Consider the following 26,840-nt stretch of genomic DNA (forward strand, 5'->3'; position numbering starts at 1 on the left):
CAGGTGACAGGAAAGAACTCTGACTGGTCACCATTATAGGTAACACAGCAGGTCATCTCGTCGTGCAGAAGGCGAATCATTCTCACAAACTTCTCAGGACAACCTAATTTTGCCAGTAAAGTCCAGAGGGCTTCCCTCGGCACGCAGTCAAAAGCTTTTTCTAAATCCACGAAGCACATACACAAAGGTTGGCCTTGTTCTCGGCTTTTTTCCTGGAGTTGCCTGATGGAAAAGATGGCTTCGCCGGTGCCCCTGTTAGGTCGAAACCCAAACTGAGTTTCTGGCAATATGGCTTCGGAGACTGGTAAAAGCCGGTTGAGAAGAACTCTAGCAAATATCTTCCCAGGGACGGAGAGGAGCGATATACCCCGGTAGGAGTTGCAGTCGGAACGGTCTCCTTTGTTTTTGTACAGTGTCTGTATACGGGATATTTTAAATTCAGGTGGTATTGTTTCCTCGTTCCAAATGCGATCAAAAATTTGCCAGATGTAAGTATGAAGTTGCTCCCCTCCGTATTTCAGCAGTTCTCCGGCGATGTTGTCAACGCCAACTGCTTTTTTATTTTTCTGCTCTTTGATGGCTTGAACAACTTCAGCAAAAGTTAGTGGTTCAGCAAGCGACTCATTCGGCGGCAGAGGATGGATACGCCTTATATGCTCAAGATCTGCTGATCGATCTACATTGAGCAGGTGATTAAAGTGCTCTGCCCAACGATCAAGTATATCCTGCTTAGCAGTGAGCTTTTGGGAACCATCTAGGGATCTTAACGGAGTGCAGTTTTTTATGGAAACGCCAATCAACTTACGCATTTCTTCATAGAAAGCGCCTAGTTGGTGGGTATCTGCAAGCCACTGTATCTTTTTTGCCTTTTCAAGCCACCATCTATCTTTCATCTTCCTCGTTAATTTCCTTAAGGAATCACCACTACTTCGGACTTCTTGACTGGATTTATGATTTCCTTCATTACGCTTTATGAGTGCACGATGCTGTTTGAATGCTTCAGTTAGGGCCCTATCATTCTGGTCAAACCAGTCCTCGTTGTTTCGTTTTTTGTATCCTATGGTTTCCGTAGCCACAGTCAGTACGGTGGATGAGATCTGTTTCCATTTTGATATTAAGTCACCTTGCTGGGCATCAAACACATCTAGCGCATCTGTTAGGCCTTTCTGGTATTTTTCTTGAAGATCTTCACAATCCAGTCGATCTAAGTTGAGAGATATTGGTTTAGCCCTGCAGGGTCTTCGTGGTTCACGAAGGCGGAGTCTCAACTTAGTTACCAAAAGCCTGTGGTCTGTCCAGCAGTGCGCGCCACGCATAACGCGTGTGATATGCACCTGGGAGATGTCCCTTCGTCGCGTTATCGCATAATCGAGGAGGTGCCAGTTTTTAGAACGCGGGTGCATCCAGGTGGTTTTGAATTTGTCGCGAAGCCTAAACAGAGTGTTTGTGATGGTGAGGTCGAATTGGGCACAGAGTGTGAGTAGTAATTTTCCGTTACTATTCATATTGCCCACACCATTATTTCCAATCACGCCCGGCCACGACTCAGAATCTCTGCCAACCCTCGCGTTGAAATCGCCTAGCAGCAGTATTTACCAGAGTAGTTTTTTGAGAAGTAGTAACCAGGGGGCGCGCGGATAAAATCTTGAGAAACAGCTAGTCTCAAATAGAATCGAATTTATCTCAGCATAATTGAGATCAAAATGTATACACTCAAATGTCAGATCTGTTGTTCCCAGTTAACATTTACCTGTTTGATGCTAACACAGTGTTAACATAACTTATCCGTCAGTCAAGCTATTGTTTGTTCAGTAATATTATCGGTTAGAATGTCTGAGGTAGAAGGAGCTCACTTTAGATGCTCAAACTGTTGGCTTGTCTGACTGTTATGATTGTGGTAGAGATATTGGAAATTAGGAGCTTTTATAAGCATTTTCGATTAACTTTTCTACGTATACGTAAACATTATTAGTAGGTAATACATGTCTGTCATGGGAATCAATCGGACTCTTCGATCAATAAAAAAGGATATACCGAAATCAGATGATATGGGTTACAGAAGCTAAATTCTACATTAGAAAAAACTGTAATGAGTAAAACCAACAATAGTAGGTACCTTTATCTAATAGTACACAGCTGGAAATAAATAAACTTCATCATCCTCCGAGCCTTTTTCCCAATCATGTTGGGGTCGGCTTCCAGTCTAACCGGATTCAGCTGAGTACCAGTGCTTTACAAGAAGCGACTGCCTATCTGATCTCCTCAACCCAGTTACCCGGGCAACCCGATACCCCTTGGTTAGACTGGTGTCAGACTTACTGGCTTCTGACTACCCGTAACGACTGCCAAGGATGTTCAATGACAGCCGGGACCTACAGTTTAACGTGCCATCCGAAACACAGCCAATGGTGTCTAAGATATACTTAGAAAGTACATACAGACTTAGAAAAGTTGCATTGGTACTTGCCTGACCTGGGATCGAACCCGCGCCCTCATACTTGAGAGATTGGTCCTTTACCCACTAGGCCACCACGACTGCTTATAAACTTCATACTGGTTAAAAACCTTATAAAAGCCTTTTTTCTACCAAAAAAAAACTTTGCAACATTTATTTTAACATATTACTATACTGAATTAGAAAAAAATAACTACATAAGTTCATAAGAAAGACCTCTTTAAGTATCAGTAAACTCATTCGTTATTCGAATCCACTTAATACCGTTTAAAGAACTCTAAATAGTTCCATTCTTTGCTTAACCCTTTTCAAATAACATAAAACCTATTTGGCAATATAAGTGAAACATATATTATGTTTGTAGCAGAAACTACACGAAGGCTGGATCAAGGGAGAACCATTAATTCTAAGCTTGAATAGAATTGCGCGTTTTATTTATATTTGTGGAAGGAATAAGCGATATATGATCACTTGGTCTTACACAAATACGCTTAAAAACCTTTCAGGAGTTTATTGTTTTTCTTATTGAAGGGAATGGAATAGATCTTTTTGGTGAAATACGTTTTGTTTTATGTAAGGTTCCACTTAGACAAATAAGTTTGAAATTATTTGTGATTAAAGACCTTCTTATTCTTACCACTTTCATATTTTGTATGAGTTATAGTGTGCAATTTTTTTCTATTGTTTGCTTCTATTAAATGCCAAAATAATATTAATGTCAAAAAGATTTTCTTTTACGTTGTCGCTTTCAGTGTACGAATAGCTCCAATATTCATTAATCTTTTTGTTTTTTCGCTTCGGCATCATTGAAAAATGTTGTCCATATTTTCAGCTACTATGAAATAATTTCCGAGTCTATAAACATTTTTGGACGGTAACACTGATCTACGTTCGTTAAACAAGCAAAAACTTTTTTTATAACAAACAAAATATAGCATATTTCAATATTGAAAACCTTGAATTGTAGTGCAGTGCAAAAAAAAACATTTCATTACAAAAATAATATCTCCGGACTATTTTTGAGCATAAAGTAAATATACAGAATGTCATGGCAACGAAAAATGGATGTCACAATAAATATAAAAATGTGAAATATTATTTCCACAGCCAATTTTTACACTGGAAAACTCTCAACGGTTTGGTTTTCTAGCTACGTACTCGCGCCTGATGTCGTAATAATCGTAAACGCATGATCAAAAGATGTTGTCAAATAAATTATAGTACTAATGTTCATAAGTCCGCATGTCAGACAAAAATTACAGCTGTTGGTCACAAATTATTTCTTATTACATCATTGACGGCGCTCATTTGGAATGAAAATAGTATCTAATCTAATAGTAATATTTTTTCTAATAAAAGTATAGGAAATAAAAGTATGTCAGCTGTTCTAACAATAACTCTAATGACTTTGTAGGTACAATGTTTTATATATAATATTGCCCTAAAAAGCTCGTTTACCATGGCTGATCAGCATTTTCCATATTTTCTCGCGTGGCAACACTCCCTACCATTATCCTTTACCCGACAAAGATATATCAAGATCTATCACATGATCATATTGACAGATTATCGCCGTGTAAACATCAAACAAGGGTAAACAACTCGGTGCTTAGAATTAAATTTAAGCCGAAAACAAAAGCAAATCTCAGCCGATCCAAAGATTTGTAAATACAAATACAAATATCGATAAACATTTCGTGCCCAGATAATTGAAACTGGAGCTTAATCAAATTAAATAACGGGGAACGAAAATTGAGTAGAATTAAGTAAATAAATATTGTGGATTTTCATCGCGGAATGGAAATCTAACCTCGTTTGGAATAAGAAGTATTACAAGGTTTATTAAGACTTGTTTATCTGTTTATTTGCAATTTTCAATTTTATACTATAACTTTTTATGATTCATTTTACATTTTACTAGAAACTACAATCGTAGTAACTATTTAGTAATGCTACAATGCAGGCACGTGTGTGCAGTTTCAGAGAGTTCAATAAAACCGTTCCAAGATCAATACCATCTCATCTTAACAAAAACAAAAAGTAATTTCAAACACACGCATTCTTAATCATCATCTGCCCCAATGAAGCAATCAAAATATGTACAGAAAAATACCTCTTCTTCACGATGGAAAATCAGTATAAATTACGTTGTTCTGAACCCCCATACCGCGCTCATATTTTATGGAAACAATTTACATAATATAGCTTTACGTACAATGCAGGATGGAATCGAAAACATTTCCAAAACCATATTTTATAAAAGGGAGGGTTCGTGGCGTACTCTCGTACGATGTAGGTAGAAAGATACATATATTATGAACTAGCTGTTTTCCCGCGGTTTGCAATATTAATTAAACCCTAAATCCAGGATAACTTGCAAAATCAGTATTTGTGTAAAATTTTTGGGACTGATCCTATGGGATATGTACTCGAATTTGTGTCAAATAGTTCTTTCAAACATGGATTACGTTGAAATTATAGAAAAGTAAACAAAAATAATCTTAGCTCTATTGTAACAATTAGGTTGGCATTTGAAATTACGTCGCTACTTGTTTGGAAAAATACGCAGTTAAACGCTGTCTCCAAAATGTTTTTGCTTCACGAGATAACTTTAAAAGTATTTTAGAGTAGGTATTAGGTACTTGTTTATTGCCGAGAAAACTTAGACAACAAAATAAAATAATATATAATAATAATGTTAAAAGAACATTCCTCAAACCAATATGTAATTACAACATCATTATTTTTAACATTAAATAAATATAAAACATTTATTTTGATATCAAGGTTCGCCTACAATTTACAAGACTGATAAAATGTACCTATTTTGTTTTTAGTAGCCATAAGAAAATAGGCCCGTACCATTGTACAATGTACTTGCGTACATGTCTACCGACCTCAAAAGAGGTCCCGTGCCCCAAGCTACGTGTAAGGTCTACGCCCAATTTTATAAAAAAAAGTCAGCTATGGGAAGTCACGTCAACCTCAGTGACTTCATAATATTCTTGTTGGCAAGTCACTGGCTGGTTGTTTATGTTATCTAGAATAGGATTATTTTTCTTCTTTCTTTTTTTAAATAAATCATGTTCGTTTGGGGTTTTATTCAACATTCTAGTTTCTCTGTTGTGTTCCTAGTAAATACGGTCAAATACATAAAATAACTATTTTTACACAATTCTTTTCTGTATCCAGGACCCTAAAAATAGATAATAATATTAATAAATAATTTAATTAATTATATCTGCGGATTAAGGCAATCCAGTTCTATTAAAACCAAATAAATAGAGTAGTCCTATAATCCGCGGGCCATAGATTACTTGACGTAATGAATCATGCCATATCTAGATAATAAAGGGCTCAAAGTTAATTAAACCATTGTTATAAAACAATAGTTCGGACTAGTGAGGTTTTGTCTATACGTCCCAGACCTTATGTTGTGGCAAATATTATCAATTAAGTCTGAGAGTAGGGTCTGTGACGCCATATGTCGAAAATGTATCTGATACGTTGACTAAAGGAGGTATAATCAGCAACAAAATTCTATGAACACAGTCAATATTACTGATACCTAAACGCTAATGTAACTGGCACGGTTGTAAAACAAAAGAACTTGGACATCAATTACAAATATCCATTAAAAGCAGCGGTATACATATTAGCAATTAAAAATAATGTATAAGTATATAAAATATAATGTAAGTTTATCTATAAGTATTTTGCAGTAGTTGTTGCTGATCGAATTAAATATAAAACAAAGATGTAAATCATATACACAAAAAAATGCTCAAACCTGAATTTAAAGAAAAAAACGTACCAAAACGTAAAACCTTGATGATAGATTATTCATAAACCTAAGAAGTGATAGAATTAACACAACTTTTACATTTACAACCTTGAACAGCTGAATACGTAATTACGCTGTCTACAGAACAAGGTTGCCTTAGCTTCACAGATTTTATTAATGAAAGCTCTCGTCAATTGTTTCTGTGACCCAAGGTTGTAGTAACATTTGTAGAAAAGTACCTAGGGAATCGAATAAAGTGCCAGAGAGATCACCAATTGTGGCATTTTATGTAACTAAGGGTCTAACTGTTATTGGTGTGACTGTTAAGTAAGAATTTTCTGGTTGTACACTAGTAATATTGGTATTATAATTTGTTTTGAAAATCAGTGTAATTTTCTGTACCTAGTATTTTCTGTCAGCAATTTTCATTTTTGGAGCAGCCGCAAATCTGTTCGGCAACTCAATTAAGTTTTTCAAAGAGCTTCAAAACTTATAATACAAGTTTTTATTTTATAAATGGCAGCAATCACAACTACTTCGCTAGACAGAAAAATAAAATTCCTGAAACAATTTTTACAGACCACTTGACTCGCTGTTAATTAATTTCCAAAAAGAAAATCATTTTTCTTGCATTGCGTTTTCGTTTTAATAATCTATCGAGAGTCGATAAAATCCCCCTTGACAAGCAAATCCTATTATACCCTTCTTTTATTTTTCTATTTCGAAGACAGAGTAAAGTCTGCTAAAGACTGTTCAATAAATATACTGTCAAATTGTATCTAAGTCTGTTTGATTGATGACAAAAATAATAACAAGCAATAAAAGGCGACAAAGGATTCGACAATCGGCTGCTGTATTTATTATAGCCTAGGTTATTGAAGAACGAGTTGGAACAAAAATAAACATTTCAATTTGGTAGGACAAAAGACTAGTAAAATTCTAGCTGCCTGTTCAGTTTAGTCGTGTTGAAAACAGACCTACATTTGCGTGTTTAAAATCATAATTAATTCAAAAACATGTCGCACCATGTTATATTGTGCAAAACGCGGCCAAGCAAAAATTTTAGTGTCTCATAAAACAGGCAAAATTAGTCAAAATTCAATATTGTCCGTTTATATCTACCATCGTTTGACGCTGAGCGGGAATAAAATGAGCTTACAACCAGTTTTATTATTTGTCCGTTACATTCATATTATAGTTCGGCCATTCAGAGAATGCGTTCCTGACACGTCGCGATTGAACTGACGACGTAACTTTGCAATGGCGTTGCAGTTACGATAAAAATATTTTTGCTGGTTGTTTACCGTTTTAACAATTGAGGAGCATTAAAACAACATTATTATATCAATAATCAATGAATGTTATTACGTCGTCAGTTCAATCGCGACGTGTCAGGAACGCATTCTCTGAATGGCCGAACATGACCACAGCCTCTGAAAAGGTCTAAAGCTCGTAAAAATAAAACATGCTCTGAAAAAACTCGTTAACTTTGTTTTAGTTTAATAAATACGACCTTTACGGTAACTTGTACTTACAATGTTTATTTACCCTTTAGGTACCTTTAAAAATGTCTCCTTTTATTTATAGGTCTCTAGATTCGATAAAATAGTGTAGTGGAATAAAACATGGAATTGTGTTTACAAAAACAAAATACCTACATAAATTACTCATTCCTTTTTAATTAGAAAGAAATACAATCAATACGAAACAATAAATCAAGAGCAATCTGCGTCCTAATTACAAATAACTCGATATCCAATTTTTCTTCTAACTCATCGAAAGTTAAATTGTCGAATGTTTTTAACTACAGTTTGTACGAAGTGGAAACAGCCTGTCTTTCTAAGTTAAGAAATTTATAACATATCTGCGGACCCACCACGGCCCACATTGGTATTTCGTCATCAATCCCTTTCAATCTATCAAATACCTCTTACAATAATTCAGCAGGTAATTCAAAAGATTCTACATCGAAAATGATACCCCAAGGACCATAAATTGTTCGGAATAACAGTATTTACAATGCTCTCACGATATGTTACAACGTTGTCGCAAACTGTGCCTAGAACAGCCCTTTCGTCATCCTTTATGATGCCTCGGGGAAGAATCCTGTCCCTACTTACATACCTATATGTCACTTTAATGTAGTTTTCGCCAAAATATGATAATTTATCCTAATATTTAAATTCACCCTGTTCACATCCTTTTCCATTTATTCACAGAGTTGGTTGCTCATTAATTCAAAATTATGTTTTAGTGGTAACACAGTACATCGTATTTTTGCTCAGAATAAATATGATTTGTTACTCAAAGACTGGTGCTAATGGATATTTGTAATATTTATCTCCGAGTGCTATATTTAATATGAATGTATCATAGCCAGACACAGGTCTCCTCGTACCGAAGTTATTTTGCTGACTTTTACGAGCACATATTTTGTATTTGCTTATTTCGCAATAATATCTATCCCTTAAGTGTTTATAAAATGCAACGATAAAATCAGATAGGTAAGTAAAATAATAAGAACAAAATATCGCTTAACGAGTTCAATAGGATTATATTACTGCCAATCAAATCGCCTATTTGTCAGTGAAAGCTGAAATAATTTCATAATCACCGTTAAACCTTGGCTCCAGAAATTAATTTCGCAACAAGATTTATGTTGAGGAAATAAATAAGCAAAGCGTAATTAATAATCATTATTATTTATATCCGTAGCGCTAATCAAGATTAGAGCAATAAGTATTATTTCCCCTGTTTTCCAAGCACCCTTTTGTACGTGAGAAGGAAAAACCCGTAAATATAGCAATTAGGTACCTACCCCGAGAGAGTCCTACCAATCATTCAGTCAATTTGACATATTCAGAACTATCTAGTAACTTCATAATATACGAGAGTTGAAGAAAAATTCAGATCATAGACATTTAGATAGTAAGTTATTAGACACTAGCATTTAATATGTGTTGGCGAACAATTTAACCAAATACGACTGTTGCCATATTTATTCAAGATCTTCACTAGCTTACTGTCCACATTTACATAGTATACAATACTTACAGCAACATTATTGTAAGCAGCCGAATTAATCACTAAATAATTCATGAAGCAACACTTCACAGCTCAAACGTACGTACCATACAGCCCTTGAAGATAAACACGAGACAGACAGAACCATGGAGACCTAAATGACTAGAGGACATGTCATAAGGCAAAATCTCCTGAGAAAGTAGCGGGTGTTCGGGGTGCGAAGAACACAACTATCTCCGTCCGTCCGTTTTCAAAATAAAAAATCACCAATCAATCAAGAGCCATCTTTGACAGACTGGTTTTAATTTGACAAGGAATGCTTCGTTAGTTCTAGTAACCGATCACGCCAGCCATACGCTACCGTGACCTACAAGGAGGCGCCTGACCTACCTTCCTTATGGCATCTCCGTTGCCTTTCCTTCATCCGTGGACAGAACGTATTGCAAATACAAGATCTTTGAGGAACCTAAACAAGCGAGCTTCGAAATTCCATTTCATTTCAATTGTTTCGTTTGAGATGCTTATGCAGCAAACAGAAACCTTTTTGGGCAAACTACCTTATTTCTTATTAAATGGTTGCGAGGGTTCTTGCATCGTATTAAAAGAAACGTATTTTTATAGTATTTTATACATATGTGTAGCTTCGTGACTGGTTAAATAACCCTTTTCTTGTCTCTATTTTGAGCAGAAAATGTCATTATTCCAAGTGAAAAATGATGGAAAACGATTTTTTGCATTGTGTCTATGACTTAGAATTATTTGTGTTTACGTACGTACAACGATTTATTAAGAAAAAAGTCAGTACCTGTTTAAAATTAGAGCAGGTCAGAGTAAATAAAGTCGGTAGAATTCTTTGCCATCGCGTGATCGACAGCTGAACTAATCACATTTGTACTCGCGTGTACACGCTCCCACAGTTTTCTACAATCTCATAACTTACACAATCTTGGAAATCTTTAACTAATGAAACTAATGAATCTAATAAATCTTTGTTTAAACTTAAAACTGAGACGTTTGAGAGAAGTTTAAACTGAACTTTAAACTTAAATTTTGAGTAAAGTGCGATTAGAATAGTTATCTCACACGTTATTTAGTTGCTTAATACATAATATACTCATGACCTACTTTTGGAGTAAGAAAGTTTTTCGCTAATTTTTATTAGCCATGTGTGAGTCGAACTTGCGCATGGAGGGTTCCGTAACATTAGCTAAAAAAAGAAAAGTAGGTATTTAAAAGGGTATGGAAGCCTTCTAAATATTTATTATCTTCTAGTTTTCAAGAAGAAAGAGAGTAAGCAGAAGTTTCAGTAGTTGCTGTGTATCTATAGCGGCAAATAGATGAAGTCTACAAAAATGCTATCATGATTCTTGAGATACAGGCTATTGAGAGATGGACGGACTTGATTTTGCCATCGTTATTCAGGCAACCAACTTACTTTTAACCACTCCGTCTATTTATAGAAGATAAGCTTAAGACACATAAAACTGTGTCGGCTCTAATTAATGTTCGCCAAGACGTTACGAGGGCAACATGTGCAAACTTTAACATAGTTTAACTTACGATACCCATTGTGTACCAGCATGCTTAAGTTTTTAGTGAACACGACCAAACAATCTTTTAAATAGTCTTACTTTAACTTTTAGAACCAATTTCATCGGTAGTAGATAACGTAATCGGTAGATTTAAAAAACGTAAATATTTTAAATATATTTTTAAGGATTTTGTGGCTCCCGTTTGAACTCCACCGTTCACGGTCCAACCCTTTTTAAACCAACTTTCCAACTAGTGGACAGTTGAGTACATAAAGTCTCTATAGATAAAATATAAGAATCGTTTTAGCGGTTTCAAAGCTGAGTTAGGTACTGACGGAATTTCCCGCGAGAAGGGAATATCCGATATTATTAATAATTCCTTCACTTTGTGTACAAAATACCATAATGAAATAAAATCTCTCATAAATCAATATTCTGTGGAGCGGGTTCTTAAGTGCGTGTAATTGAATGAAAACATCAAAACCATGGCTTAAATACTTGTAATTGATCAAATTTATTCTGAGTGTATATCAAAAATATACTTTCACATTGAATTTAAAAATATTGAGGTTTATAAAGGCCTATGAGGCCTATGAGGCCTGAGTCACATCGCCAAAACAATGGAGTTATTTTTTACTTGTCCCTTAAGAGCATAATAGTGATGTTGAACATCCCAAAATATCCCAGTTTGATTTTAATTAGTTGGTTCTATCAGAAAAGCTCTTTAGCTTAACACATTTAGTTTGCAGCTTCACCCATGTTCTTTGGCAAAATAGGTCTTCCTCAATAAATGAAAAATTGAATACTGAAACTATTTTTCAAATGTAGACCAGTAGTTCCTGAGATTAGCGCATTCAAGTAAACAAACCTGTTCAGCTGTATAGATGCATTAACTAATCAAATATAGATAGCCAGTATAATATAATTGTTGACATCCAGTTTGAATTCAATTGAATTTCTCAGATATTCACCCGGGAGTTGGTAGAGCATGCTGTTGACAACTAATACCTATTTAAATAAAACTACTTTTACGGCCACGGTCACGGGCAGACTGTCCGTGACCATGGATGCTGTAAAGGATCCGAAACGTCGGGATTAAATAATATTAATATAACGCGATAAAATCCGTAAAAGTAGTTTTATTTAAATGTCTAATATTCGCGTAAGTGTCAGAAATCAATAAACTAATACCTAGATCGGATTGAGGACTTCGGAGAAAACAGGACTCGTGCCATGTTAGTTATGTCAAAACACCTCATGTTAGTTACAAACTAGATCATAATATCCAGTTACTAACGACGTATCTCACGGAAACCGAATAGTACATTCTACAGACTTGACATTAGCACAATAGTCGCTAACATAGATATACAGGCCGGCAAGAAAGCCAGAAAAATAATTTTAAAAGAATATAAATAGTATATAGTCACGAATAGTATATAGTCATATACAGTAGTATAGTCACGAATCGAACAAATGAATTGTCTATTTTAGTTTCTGGATGAGCTTTTACTGTATAGTCTGTTTTTTAATCTCGTAGACTAAATTGACACTTGCAAAATGTCAAACTTACAAATAATGTTGCTAGCTTTTTTGTGCAGTGTTGTACTTACGATACCGGTTTGTTGAATCGTAACTTTTTATCTATAATAGACGAATTTAATATTCATTCAAAGTTTTATATTTACAATTGACGTACGTACACTTGGTCTACGACGTGCTACAAACTGCAAGGGATATCTGACCACGCAACGCCATGCGTAATCATCAAGAATAAGCCCATTAATTTCAGGATGACATATTGTAAAAAAAACGATACTTGATTTTATTAACGCTAAGTTTCGGTCGTGCCACATCACTATTTAAGAATTTGCAATAAACTGACCACACTCGTAATGTCAGTTTAGTCTACGAGATTAAAAAACAGACTATAGTGACAAAATGATTTTGAAATCAGCATCATTATCGGCCCTCGTCAGATTACAGAGTCTTGCAAAGCATGCTACGACTGGCTAGTAGTTTTTTTTTTTTTTTATTAAATTTAGTTTGAAAGTCACAGAATTCAATCTAAGACAATTTTTTGCATAAAAATTGAGAAAAACTTAAGGTTTCTTCGAATTTAAAAAGCTATTTTAGAGATGCTATAAAAAGGTAAAAGGCATTTTTTCATGGAACATAGATGGATTTTTTAATTTTTTGATATCTGGATTTAGACTAGATTTGACACATTTGATTTTCAGTTCAATTTTTGAACATAGCTTGTCCGTGCCTCCGATAGCATTGCCAAATAAAAAGTAAATAAAAATGTACCTGTTTTAATATCTGAACATTCGATGTGTATTCGGAAACTATACACAGATAGGACCCACGTATTTGGTACAAATATTTGTTTCACGCACAATGTTTGTGTTTGTAATTATGGGAAACGAAAAGTGTGAATTTCTTTTTTTCTATTGATAGATTATGTTATGTTCACAACACTTATGTCGCTGCAAATACACCATGAATTGGTTTGTATATGCATTGTGTTCAAGATAATAAATTAAGAAATTATGAATCTTAAATCCCTACCACATTTCTCTTTCTAATTCGCGACACACTTAAGTAACCAGTTAGTTATTAGAAATATTACGTTACAGAAGTTTAATTAACGAAGGCGGCTGATCGCTGATGACGATACTTATGTGTAAATTGCACATTGTCTTGCAAGCCCTAAGTAGTGGCCGAGTTGCCGAACATCTATAAAACTTATACCTAAGGCCTCTGCCTCGAATTTTGCGGGCAGCGGGGCGGCGGCGGCGGCGGCGCGGGAGCAGCAGGATCTTACGCGTATAATCAAATGGACCGGCCCTCGAATACAGCGGCGCGGGAGCGGCGCGGCGGCGGGCAACGAGCGGTGCGCTCCAGTCAAGCGGTGACCGCCCGCGGTTTGCGTCTGCATTGTAGGCATAGTGTTATACATTTTTTTTGTAACGTATCAAAATGTCTTCGGACGTGCAAGAGCTAATTATTTCGGCCATCTTTGAGAGGACACCCATATGGAACAGCAAACACTACAGAACACAACACTACACTGCTATATTGCCGCGCGATCTGCCCGCTAGTTTCGAGAACAGGTATGCGTTGCCCGCCCCGCTCCCGCCGCCGCCGCCGCCGCCGCCGCTGCCGCCCCGCTGCCCGCAAAATTCGAGGCAGAGGCCTTATACCTCGGACTTCTCCTAAAATGAAGTACTTAAGTATTTGTATATTTATGAAGCCTATACTTATAAGTTAGACACATCAACTTGTATTGTACAATGTGTATCACATACGTAGGGATACAAGAGTAATGTTTGACTTTATAGATGGGGGTGATGCGGTGAGCTCATCGCTTTCACTGTGCCAACCAATTTCCTTTGGTTGACGCGAGGCTACGGATAGGAAAGTTTGTTTGAACTTTTTATTCGTCTAAAGTTTCAAAACTGGTGGTCTTATTATAGAGATTTTTTTGCTAAAAGTAGGTGTAGGTAGGTAAAATATATTTTTTATCAGGGTAAACAAAGGAAACTTAGGAAAACTACTAAAATCTTTTGATTATTTTTTCTTATTCTTGAATTATAAATACCTACACATAACTGCAGTGACAATAACATGAAATTTACACCATAACCATAAATCGACACTAAATTAAATTATTTATCACCACACAAGTTAACGAGGGATATAACACTCGGTTCAAATATTAACGGTCCGTTAAGCCTGACCGACTAATTCACGACTAATTATCAGTTATCCCTATACGCTAAAATATTCATCATAGATTAATTTCCGCTCTGTGTACTGATGCGAGTAAAGGAAACAATTTGGATGTCGCTCATCTATACTAGTATATAATAAAGAGGAAACATTTTTTGTTCGTCTGTTTGTTTGTACCCAAAAGGCTCTGAAAGTACTGAACCGATTAGAAAAATTCTTTCACTGTTCTAAAACTACACTCTTCCCGAGTAACATAGGCTATATTTTATCCCGTTACGGGCAGTAGTTCCTACAGGACGCGGGTGAAACCGCGGGAGAACGGCTAGTGGATTTATAAATGTGATACGCAAAATTGAGTTAACAATTACTGCGGTTGAACGAGATTTAAACGCGTTTGACGTGTCAATATTAACTGGATACGGTTTAGTTTTGTATTTCAGTATTCGGGATTTAATTACGAAATATAGTTTATGTTTAATAACTGTGATTAATGAGGCTTTTTTACAGTCACTGGTCACGGGATTCGTACACAGTACTGTCGATGAATGTCACATTTAGTAAAATTAAACCAGAATTAAGGTAATAATTTATTTACAACAAATAAAACTTAACTTCTTCAGAAAAGTATATAGATAATTTAGAAGCACCGCATACGTTTAGTAGCGTTCTACAAACAAAAATAATAATATTCATGCCAGTTTTAGAATACTGAAATAAAACTTTTTTTAAATGGAACAGAATCAATTTTTGGAATAATTAAGGCGGCCAACCGTCCCGCATTCTGCGGGACCGTCCCGCAATGCTTGACGAAATCCCGTTTTGAAATTATAAGTAAAATAGTCCCGCAAAACGTTGTCTGCGTCCCGCATGTCCCGCATCCCTATTTTTCTACCACGCTTCTACACAACACCCACCTGCGCGCACACAGATTACCTATAATATAATCTCGTTCTCTTTATTTCTACTGAACTCGTGAGGCCTAATGATTTTGAAAATAAGACATTAGTGCACGCTGTGACACGATATTGATAGGTTAAATTATAGCTTTTTGCTTACGGTTTTTATTTTATCAGTTCCGTCCGATCATTTGTCAATGCCTCCCCCCCCCCTTTTCACGAAAGGTTAAGTCCCGCATTCAGTTTTCGGAAAGTTGGCCGCCTTAGGAATAATAGGCATGATGACAGTAATTAAAAATCATTAAAATATTATACTTATTAAATTAAAGTTGAAGCTTGGAATATAAAACGCGCATTGTTTTCTTTTTTAATAATGTGATTAATATTTATTTTTATAAAATAAAACTACGAAATAAGGCAATCCGTCATGATATCTTGAACACCAATCAGAGCGCGTGACGTCACCTTTTGGTCGACGCATTAAAAACTCGCACAAACGTCACATTTCGTATTGTAAACTTCCTCTGCGAATCTCTGTGTTTTCATTAAATAATTGTTTATAACGAGTACTATTTGAATGTAAATGTTATTAAAATCGAATATAAAATAACACGAATCATGAAGCAAGGATTGATTAGGCAAACAACGCTAATTTGCCTAGAATCGATATATGCTAGGAGAGTTTTTGGCATCAAATAAAGATATCTTTAGGATGCAAAAAAGATGTATTATGTCTATGTGTAAACTAAAAGTAACAGACAGTTGTGCACCTTTTTAGGGTTCCGTACCCAAAAGGTAAAACGGGACCCTATTGTTTTCGCTCCTCTGTCCGTCCGTCCATCCGTCCGTCCGTCCGTCCGTCCATGTCGAATTTTTCACAGATGATATATTTCTGTTGCCGTTATAACAACAAATACTGAAAATTTGAATAAAATAAATAATTTGGGTGGCTCCCATACAACAAACGTGATTTTTTTTATGGTACGGAACCCTTCGTGGGTAAGTCCGAGTCGCACTTGGCCGGTTTTTTACCATTTAGACCTCGTACAAAACCTATATTATACTAGAATCTAGAAAACTATGTAAAAACTTACATCAAAGTGATCTTCACAAAAATAATGGTGTGGGTAAAAAATACTGGGCAATATTGGTTTTGAATCTCGCCTTGCAAGTTTAAGCCACTTTTTTCGTATTTTTTAATGTGAGAAACCAGAGAAACGTACACAAATAACTTAAAATGAGTTGTTATGGATGTGTTCTTATACTGGGGGACCCCACACCACTTATACACTTTCGAATTCATATTTAATAATACAAAAAAACTTAATTATTGAACGAGCGTTGTTTACTTGCATCTTGTCAACCCAAGGCGTGACGTCACAAGTGACGGCATGACACTGACAAGCGTTTTCGCGCCGGATTCAAAGTGGACAGAGAAAAATGCAATTATTTGACAAAAAAACTTCGCATTTTTTAAAAATTAATGATTTTGCGTATAAAATAGACGTATACCTACATCATACAAAGGAATTTAAAAATTTGTCATCATGCCTATTATGTAATATTTTTGAATTCGTTTAACTTCCAAATCAACTTTCTTGGCTATTCTTTTAAACTCAAATAAGATTCAAGACCTAGTTACACGTTCCTTCAACTAAAGGAGAATTTCAGTAACTCATCTCCCATTATTCAGCACTACATGTTACTTGGTACAGTTTCATCCAAATTCTGAGAAGCACCAGGTGTTCGTACTACCAAGCACAGCGGTGAACTGATACATGCATTGGGAATTGGGATACATTTCCTTAATTAATAGGCGATTGCATATATGTATATGCGAATGCAGCTGTGTAACTATGAATAAATGAGCGTTTCAAACGTTTGTGGTTGAGCGTACGTCATGAGTTTTGGTACAGTTACAGTTGATATACAATACAGTTGATCAATCAATAATATTTAATTGTTATTGCCAAATATTTTTATGATGTTATACAATAGGTACCTCTTCGACGATCAATTTGACCTTCTATTTATATCTCACAAAGGGTCATTGTCATACAAAGATGACATAAGATGTCGATAAAAGAGGCACACCTTTTTAAAGGTCGGCCAAGCGACTCTTTTAGTGTTGCGTCCATGACCAGCGATTGTTACAATAACTTTGAAAAAAGGAGTGACAGTGATCAAGGTACCTACGTGATGTGTCTTTTTATCACCCAAAAACTTTAACCGTAATTATATTTTTTTATGTTTTCTTACAGTAAAACAAAGAACATTAAAATACGGTAGCAAAATTGATTCACACAAAGGTGTATCATCAATCCCTTGGTCAATAAACACGTCAAATAAACACATAGACCCCTAAATGATATGCTCAATATCTTTCAATCTTCGTAAGGAAACTGGCCGTCAGTTTAGGCAACTTAATAAATTGCAATCGACCTAAAAGTAGGAAAGGAATAAATCTCAGTGACACTCGCGCCTTCAGGAAATCATTTAGTCGGATTACTATCGGAATTGAAAAATGTGGCAGCTGTGTGTCATGATAACCGGTGTTCACCGACAGATAAAAACGTTATTTGTCTGTCTAATCATAATAAAGGGACTTTTGACGTCTTAAGGCGCTTGTAAGATTTACGTTTTAAGGAATATTAGTTACTTTTATGAAACTGCTGTTGGATTACATTAATTTGATATCTGCTTAGGTAGATATTTATATTAAAATAGTCTTAACGTAGACAAACAAACAATAAACATAAAAGATAAAGATCAGGATTTAATGGTGCGACTCTAATGTGTTTTATATAATTAAGACGTCTGACATCAAGAGAGAATTTTCTATGTAAGTATAGGACCTACACTTATATCTAACTTTAAGATAGCAACAAAATTCCCCGTATCATAATAACTAAATCGTCATTGTTTATATTGGCGGTGACAACGTCGCCGGACACAACACGCCCTCCCATTTCATTAGGTACCGGCTTAAATTTCTTCCATTAGGTAATCTGCACAACATCGACCTGTTTGCTTTATCCAAAAACCTATGAAATTAACGCGTGGGCACAATTAATATGGTGTACTTTAGCCCACACGCGACCGGGCACGACCATGGTCGCCATATAAAAAGTCGCACCCATATTTTCAATGTCCATTTCAAAAGTCCTGCAACTGACTTTTTTTTTTTTTTTTTAGCGACGTAAAATCATCAAATGACCCCTCCCGCTGTGGGTTAGCAGCGGTGAGGGAGTGTCAGACTCTTACTGACTAAAATCGTCGTGTTCCGTCATAGACCTTTTATGTACCAGGGCCGCGGTATCTCTTTCGAACAACCCGCAGCCCCGGCAGGCCTTGGCCCTGCTGGGCCCCGCTGGGGTTGCTGACATCTCTTTGAGGAGCGCGTGGAACAACACGCGCCGTCGACACGGGTCTGTCGTCTAGAAAGACAGAGGGACAATGAGCCACCCGAACTCACCGCCCACAGACCCACGCCTACGGTGGCCGGGAGTCATCTCGCGACACCCGGCGCCCATGGTGTCTACCTGGTCCAGCGCGGCGGCCGGGATGAGAGGTTCGAACTCTCTGGCGTTCCGCCTCCTCCTTCTCGAGCATGACCGCTTCGCAGAAGGAGGCGACGGCATCCCATTCCCTCTCGCCCCGGACCATGGCCTGAACCAGGGCCGGACGCGAGAGGTCGCCGCCGCCCAAAGCCTCGACGAGGACCCGGCGGTGCCCTTCCCAAGCGGGGCACACCTGGACTGTGTGGTCCACCGTGTCCTCGGGGCTGTCCGCACAATGGTGACACCCGGGCGCCTCCTCACGACCGATGCGGTGCAGGTACCTCCCGAAACAACCGTGTCCAGTGAGGACCTGCGTCATGCGGTACGTGAGGGCGCCGTGACTCCTCCCGAGCCACTCCTCAAAGAGGGGACTTATCGCCACGATGGTGGCGTGCCCTGCACTGGGTTGCGACAGTCGCTCCCTCCAGGCCACCATGAGATCGCGCCGGAGCTCCGCCCGCTGCGCGACAACTTGCCGCGGCAACGGGGTTTCTCCCCGGCGCTGAGCCTCCTCGCGCCAGTCGTACAGGCGCAAGAAGACCCTCGCCTCCAGATCCCACGGTGGCAGTCCAGCAAGTAGGCCAGCTGCTTCGCGGGAAATCGTGCGGTACCCTCGGATTAGCCTAATGGCTATCACCCTTTGGGGCACGTTCAGGTAGTGTACAGCCCGCGGCCGTACCGAACGTGCCCATACCGGGGCCCCGTAAAGGGCCATGGACCGCATGACCCCCGCGTAGAGTCTGCGGCAGGGGGCGTTTGGGCCGCCCAGGTTGGGCAGGAGCCGCTTGAATGCAGCACCTGCCCTCTATGCAACTGACTTCTGTTTGACTTTTCCAGTTGTTTCCACTCGTTTGTAGTACAAAACCTTTGATTTTACCCTTTCAGTAATTAACAGGGACCGCAGAAAAATTACTTTCTAATTAAGAGTTAATTAATGGAGTCAACGAAAAAATATTTATCTCTCAATTATATTCAGTTTGCGGCCAGTGACTATTAATTAGTCCGCCCGTTTGACGATGAAAAAGTTTGAAAACAAAATTAAGTGGGGAAGGTAAATGGGTAGTGATTTTTCAATTTCTCCATCCTATCTTTAGGCAATCTAGTCTAGTTTATCCATTAATAAAAAGCTCTTTAGATAAATTTTCCTAAAACCATCAATGAAAGCGAATGAATGGTACTACTAAAGATAGAAATAATGGAAATGAAAACCAAGATAGCATCAACATCAATCAACTTTGTACAAAAGAAAAGATGAATCAGGCACCTTGAAATAATAAGGAGTGGGACCACATGCAAGAAACACATTACACTTCAATAGGCAATCGGTTAACGACGGCATTCCTACAATAAAGAAGTCGTTAGCTTTACTGAACCACGCGACAGATGCATGATAAGTTAAATATTTTAAGACCCTTCGTTCGAAGGTTGGAACTAATTTTGGAATTTACCACGCTTATAAATTTTCTCAAATTAAACGCAGTTACAATTTTTCTCAGGAAAATAGTAACATAAAGTGTATTTCTGAATAGAAAATTGGTACCTACTCTACTGGATCTATTGAATATGTCGTTCATTCATGCAAGGCTCAGTGCATTTTACGGTTTAACTGAAAAGTTGCATAAGATGTTCACTGCTATTTCACTCTCCAAAATCGGGATTCTATGTTATTGTTCCCATAAGGGCGAGATGTTGTCACGTTATCGCTATAGTTGTATGGTAGAACTCTCTTTTAAAGTAGGAAAAATGTTCTAGAGCAATTTACTGAACTTCAAATATCCAAATAATATATCGGTTATATCGGTATAAATCGGTTGTGCAACTGCTGGTTGAAATATGTATATTATCCAACAGCTTATTGCGATTTATTATAAAAATATTGCCATTCAAAAACACGAGTAGCTGTCAGTTACCTTCAATACCATCAGGTAGGAACCTTGAGTAGTCAAATATTTTAAACAAATTGTATAAAAAACAAAATATTTTAGAAAACGCGGATTTATATCAATCATGCGTACACTTTAGAGTTCCTTGTTTATATACAACAAATGATTGATAACAAAAGGCAACCCGGAAAACGTAAGTGTTGATCTATTGCTATATAAATTGGTAAATAACGTATAGAGAAATACTAGTTTTTCTTTCCACGGTATCCGAATAGCACCTATTTTTGGTTCATCCTTGAGGTCTCAGGCAAAACCAAGTTTAATTTTGTTAAACGTTTTGCTTTCTATTTTATTAATAAAGGTAGGGATTTCTATAAATAGCAAGTCGAGTGTAATTGACAACTTCCAACTGATTGAATCTTTGATTAACTCAAGAACGACGCAATAACTAAATTGACCGGCTTTACATTTAACACCATCTATTCGACAATCTTAGCTGTAGGTCTCAATACTTGTCCCAATTCTAAGGAGAATCGAACTGATGTTAGGCATATGTCGATATCATCTAGGATCATGAAGAACAAAATGACTAGCGGAGGTGCCATAAAAAAAACTCCTAAGAACGTAGCGCGCCAAAATGCGGGTGTGCGGGCGACGCGGACGAGGAACGTTACTGTCTTCGCCCTCATACGCCTTCTTTGGACCCGACCATTTTTGTATTATAAAAAATCGTTGACAGTTGTCAACCGTATCTATTTGGCCTAGCCTAGAAGAAGGCGCCTGACCTACCTGCATTATGGAATGTCCATTCATCTTTCCTTACTCCGAGTCTGGGGTCCAATAGTATCGAAACACTCTATCGATAAAGCTACCCAAGTGTATAGATAATAAACGCTTCCTTTTGTCCGTTTATCTATTAAACGTCGACTCCAGTTAGGATAGACGCTGTCTTGCTTAACCAGGCAGTTTTATACACTTTATTTTTGCTAGACAAGTTTTCGATTTAAAAAAGAAAAGGCGCTGTAGTCCCTCCATTGAAAGTTCTCGTTCGTTTATAGATTAAAAGTATAAATTATAAGGGTTTATCCGTGTACAAACTGGACCTTGATACTACACAGACGAATTATTCAGTCTCCTATTCTAAAGACACACCACATCCGCGTTTGGATTATTATTATTATAAATACCTACGCATTTTTCGGATTGACAGCATGATTTGATATCCGAATTAGAGATCCTACGAGTTGTCTTCGAATGTTCTGCGAATTTGTGACTTTAATTTGATTTTCTTTGTCTTAATGTGCTACAAAACGACTCGAGTACTTACCTATAATCACAATAGTATACGATGGTAAATTAATAACCCTTTACTCATTGTTCTCAGGTAAACTACCCATGTTACGATGCTGGACGAACTACTGCCCACTCTAGCGACCAACCGATCGACCGCTCCAGGACACGACCACAACTTCTACGTCACATTCTACGATGACGTCAACCACAGATATGTTAACGAGAGCCATAATACCACGGAGGTAAGGACATCTGATATTATTTATTAAGCGATCAATAGCAGAATAAAGTGAATGTTAGAAAATAATTATTAGTCATCTAACTTTTATTGATAAAGTAAATAAGCGTCCCTTAAACTTTTAGCTGTTTCCCTTTTTTCAGGGTTACCTATTACTTTTGCGTGATAAAGTTTTGTAAAATATTTTCAATAAATATGATCTTTTGTAAGATATTTTCTCATATTGCTGTTCAAGTATCCATTTTAATGTTTGCTTTTCTTCTGTAGATGCTTCGCATTAGTTCCATGTGGGATTGAAATCTTCAGAAACCACTATATATGAGATAAATACAAGTACAGAAAATTCTTTGACTAGTATACCTAAAGTAGCTATCTCTGCGCAGAATGTCAAGAAAAAACGAATTAATATTTTCATATTCCTCTGTAGGAAAAGGAAAATCGCTAGATCGAAATTCCAGTTACGGCAACTACTTTGAGTGTCAAAACGCGAACTTATGTAATATGATTCGTATTCCCGCTCAAGTTTTTATATTAAAATCTTTGGAATAGACTTAAACCACCTTACGAGGTGGCAATCAGGTCTTATCTGAAGGTCTTTATCTATGCTGACGCAAAAACTTTGAGAAAGAGCGAAATGAAAGCTAGAGGCTTAGATAGAACCTAGTTTATTTTCAGCGCCATTTTGTACCTACGCTTACCTACTAGTAGGAGCTACTTACTTAATGATCATTTAATTTTTATCTGTGACACTGATAACTTAAACGTAGGTACTATTCCCGCGGTTTCGCCTTCAATGAAAAGGTGACTGCCGCTGCTATCCCAACGATTTTTTAAATAAGTAGGTAAATATAAATATGGACTCACCTTTATTTTTAATCGACTTCCTTATAGATATTTCTTATGTATCCATACGTTAGAATGCAGGAGAAGCGTTAGGCAACAAGAAACTTACATTCTCATCTATAATGTTTCCAAGTATACTTAGTTTTGTCTTGCGCGGATAGATATCTATGTATATTTGTGCTTCAAAACAAAGCAGAGTCAAAACTATTTGTTTAGGAAATATGGTTATTGTGTGCACGTGCATTGTTTAGTTTATCTGCACGCCAGTGTTATATGTTGCCACTGAACAAACTGGTCTCCAGACGCTGTTTATTTGCAGTAAACATTTATTTTTAAAAGCTGTTTTGTTGTAAGAACGGTTCTTCAATATATTTCGCCAAAATTATTCCGAGTCGTTTATTTACGAAAATAATGTTTATTTACTTTCCCGTATGAAAAAAAAAATCGAAACATTCGTATATAACTCATTCATATACGCAGTTTTTCAAAAACAGAAATTACAAGGCTGCTGCTGTTTTAATTCAACGTCAATACGTCTAAAATTATACAGTAGCAACAACCGCTTCGTTCCCAATTCGTTTCAAAAATACATTTTATTCGATCCCTTTGTTTTTCATACGATTGTAGTGTTTTGATTGTTCCCGAACAAATATCTCGATGTCTAACGTCTGTTTGCGGTTTACGAAGACAAGGAATTTAATAACTAGTGGAAACGAATACAGAATGAAATGTCACGAATTTCTACTAGAGCGGAATTAATGAAACTACTGTGACAATGTTGGTATTTATGTTAGTTTCTTTGCAATATAGCGTCAAGTAAATGTGCTAACAGTTACAGTCTTTTCGCACTCGCGGATTTTCGAAGTGACATCGTCCGTACGAACCTAGAGATGTCGCGCGGTAAAACCGAGACGAAAAACGGCCAGTTTGTAGAGGCAGATATATGACACAGTCATTTTCTGATAAGACTATTTTTCGCTTTCTGTATAGATAAGCTTTGCAACTACCTTAAGCCAACCTGTCCTAAAGCTAAGCCTTTTCTCAAGCAAAGAAATCATGACTACGTTAACTATCAGTTTTACCAGCGATCAGTAACATCGATAAGTCTATAAGCCACCATAAAACGGCACACAATACATTTTTTCCCCTTTTTCTCCAGTCATACCAGTCATTCATCCTCCCGTGGTGGCGTCAAGTGCTATGGACGGTGCTGTTCGCCGGGATGGTGGTGGTGGCCACCGTGGGAAACCTCGTCGTCATCTGGATAGTACTCGCCAATAAGCGGATGAGGAGCGTCACTAATTACTTCTTGGGTAAGTTTTGATTATGGTTTTTAATATACTACAGAACTTTATCTACAGGTAAACATGTGTATATATTCTATAGATCTTTTTAGAATAGATTCAAAATATATGTCCATATGTTTTAAGGTCAACTTTTACAAAGTTCTATTCTATTCGTGTGAGTAGAAAATGCACTAATTATATAGTAATTAAAGCGTGAGTACTAGGTATTTTAATTAGACAGTAAGCTCAGCTTTTCCCTAACTAATATAAAGAGTGGATAAAAATTCGTCTTTAAAACATTTTGGGACGAAGAAAATAACAAGACAACTTCGTTTAAACCCTGCATGCAAAATCTAGGCGGCGCTTTCATAATGTGTAAATGTGAAGCCAGCATTCTCGCGCATCGCTTTTAATTACTGAAGCCCCTTCCCAGTTCCCGGCTTTTAGTTTGAAATAAAACGAACAGCGAGCGACGGAATTTACTTATATTATAGTGGTATTTAAGCTTGTCTCCGGAAAATATTAAGATTGAGGACATTCTATTAGGAAGCTAAAGTTTTTGTCAACGGATTTCTATTTTCAAGAACAAAAGTTTCCCGAATTTTCTGCTGTATTCTGCGAATCGCAACAACCAATTTATCCTTTGTTTAGCGATTTGAGATTGAACTTTAGCTTTATATAAATAATGTCACACAAAACTCAGCATCAGTGCCTAAGAGAACTATTTCAGATAATCTGCTTACAGAAATCTCCTATGTCCTTTTCTAGGGTTACTGCTATCACATTTTAATCAAACAATTCAGATAACACACAAATAGAAAGATGGAATTTTTTTCCCAGTAAACCTGTCAGTAGCAGACGCAATGGTGTCGACTCTCAACGTGACGTTTAACTTCACCTACATGCTGAACTCCGACTGGCCGTTTGGGCATTTCTACTGCAAGTTCTGTCAGTTCATCGCCGTGCTCAGCATATCTGCGTCCGTGTTCACTCTGCTGGCTATCAGTGTGGATAGGTAAGTTATATAAATACTTTTTTAGTAACAGAAACGCTGTAGTTATTGTTCTAGCCAAACTTATTGTCGTCACGGAACATTTCGCGATTCGCAGATACGATTCCTATCATTAGGTGATAGAGGCGCGACAAGCTACAGGTAGGCACCTACTAGTAGTTTGAATTAAGGAGCGAGAAGCTACTTAATTTACTTTTGCGAAATATCATGCACATAAATTGGCTATATAAAATAACATTTAAAAAAGCCACAAAACCATTTCACATCATCACAATTAAATAAATTAAATAAGTAAGTACAAATAGAAACAAATGAAAATGAAGTTTCCTTAACAAAATCTTGGCTCGAAATGATTCTTTTTTTCCTTTTACATAATGGAAAATCGCTGAAGGCAAAAATCATTTGAACATTTTTATTCTTACCTATTTACATAAAGAATCACCGCGTTATAAGTATTAAATTGGACGAACATACGAGAGCTTTTTTGCTGCCAACAATTTGCAATAAGTCACATATCTTTGGCGTAATATTTTCTTTTTCATGCCTAACACGTTTCAGTGATTTTCAGTTTCATAGCTAAAGGAATCCGTCTTTTATATTAAATATTGTCAAATAATATATTTCTTTGCTAGCTATTTATGTTACTTTTATCGTATACGAAACCGAATACCTATAAAGAAAATGGAAATAATTGGGACTACGTAGAGAAACAATACAATTGTCTGGTTAAAACAGATGGAAATCAACAACTTATTTTGTCTTTACACCTATTCACGTCAACTTTCCAATAACCAACCTTATGTGTTTCACGCCTTTTCAGCAAAACATCGGCTACACGAGCTATTTTCTGAACGTAAATAAACATTTGATATTCCCAGACACCTGTTCTTAAAGAGTAAACTTTGAAGTAAGGAAATCCATTAGGAACATCGCTGCAGCTTTTAAAGACACTGTCACCACACCTCCTGTCAACTGATAGCATATTTTTATTTACATTTTATTCATGTGAACTTCGTGTAGGTAAATCACACACAGTCTTGCAGACACCGGTAGACCGAGCAATGATAAAGCCACGCTTGACGCGGTCGATCTGTTGATGGGTGACCATATATGTCTTAACGAGTTCCCCCGTGACTAGGAAGACCTATTAAAAATCATCAATCAGTCATATGTCTTTTCAGAAAAGGCTTTTTAAATCATTTTCAATAAGATATTTTTATAACTGAAACCAAACCTACATTTACATGAAAAATACTGATATTAAAACTAATAAAGCGATTCAAAAGTAGATTATAAAAA

The 26,840-nt window shown here is 36.8% G+C and overlaps 1 protein-coding gene across 4 annotated transcripts in view; it reads left to right on the top strand.

Moving 5' to 3' along the window:
• Window positions 1-26,840, top strand: part of LOC124631686 (tachykinin-like peptides receptor 99D) — a 135,838-nt gene that overhangs the window by 101,554 nt on the left and 7,444 nt on the right. For all 4 annotated transcript variants that reach the window (XM_047166224.1, XM_047166226.1, XM_047166225.1 and 1 more), the window contains exons 4-6: window positions 22,254-22,404; window positions 24,403-24,556; window positions 25,370-25,544. In XM_047166224.1, the coding sequence (XP_047022180.1) occupies window positions 22,273-22,404; window positions 24,403-24,556; window positions 25,370-25,544 (461 nt within the window). In that variant the 5' untranslated portion in view covers window positions 22,254-22,272. The remainder of the gene's footprint in view (window positions 1-22,253; window positions 22,405-24,402; window positions 24,557-25,369; window positions 25,545-26,840) is intronic.

This window comes from Helicoverpa zea, chromosome 7, assembly GCF_022581195.2.
Source record: "Helicoverpa zea isolate HzStark_Cry1AcR chromosome 7, ilHelZeax1.1, whole genome shotgun sequence".
NCBI classification, from domain to species: Eukaryota; Metazoa; Arthropoda; class Insecta; order Lepidoptera; family Noctuidae; genus Helicoverpa; species Helicoverpa zea.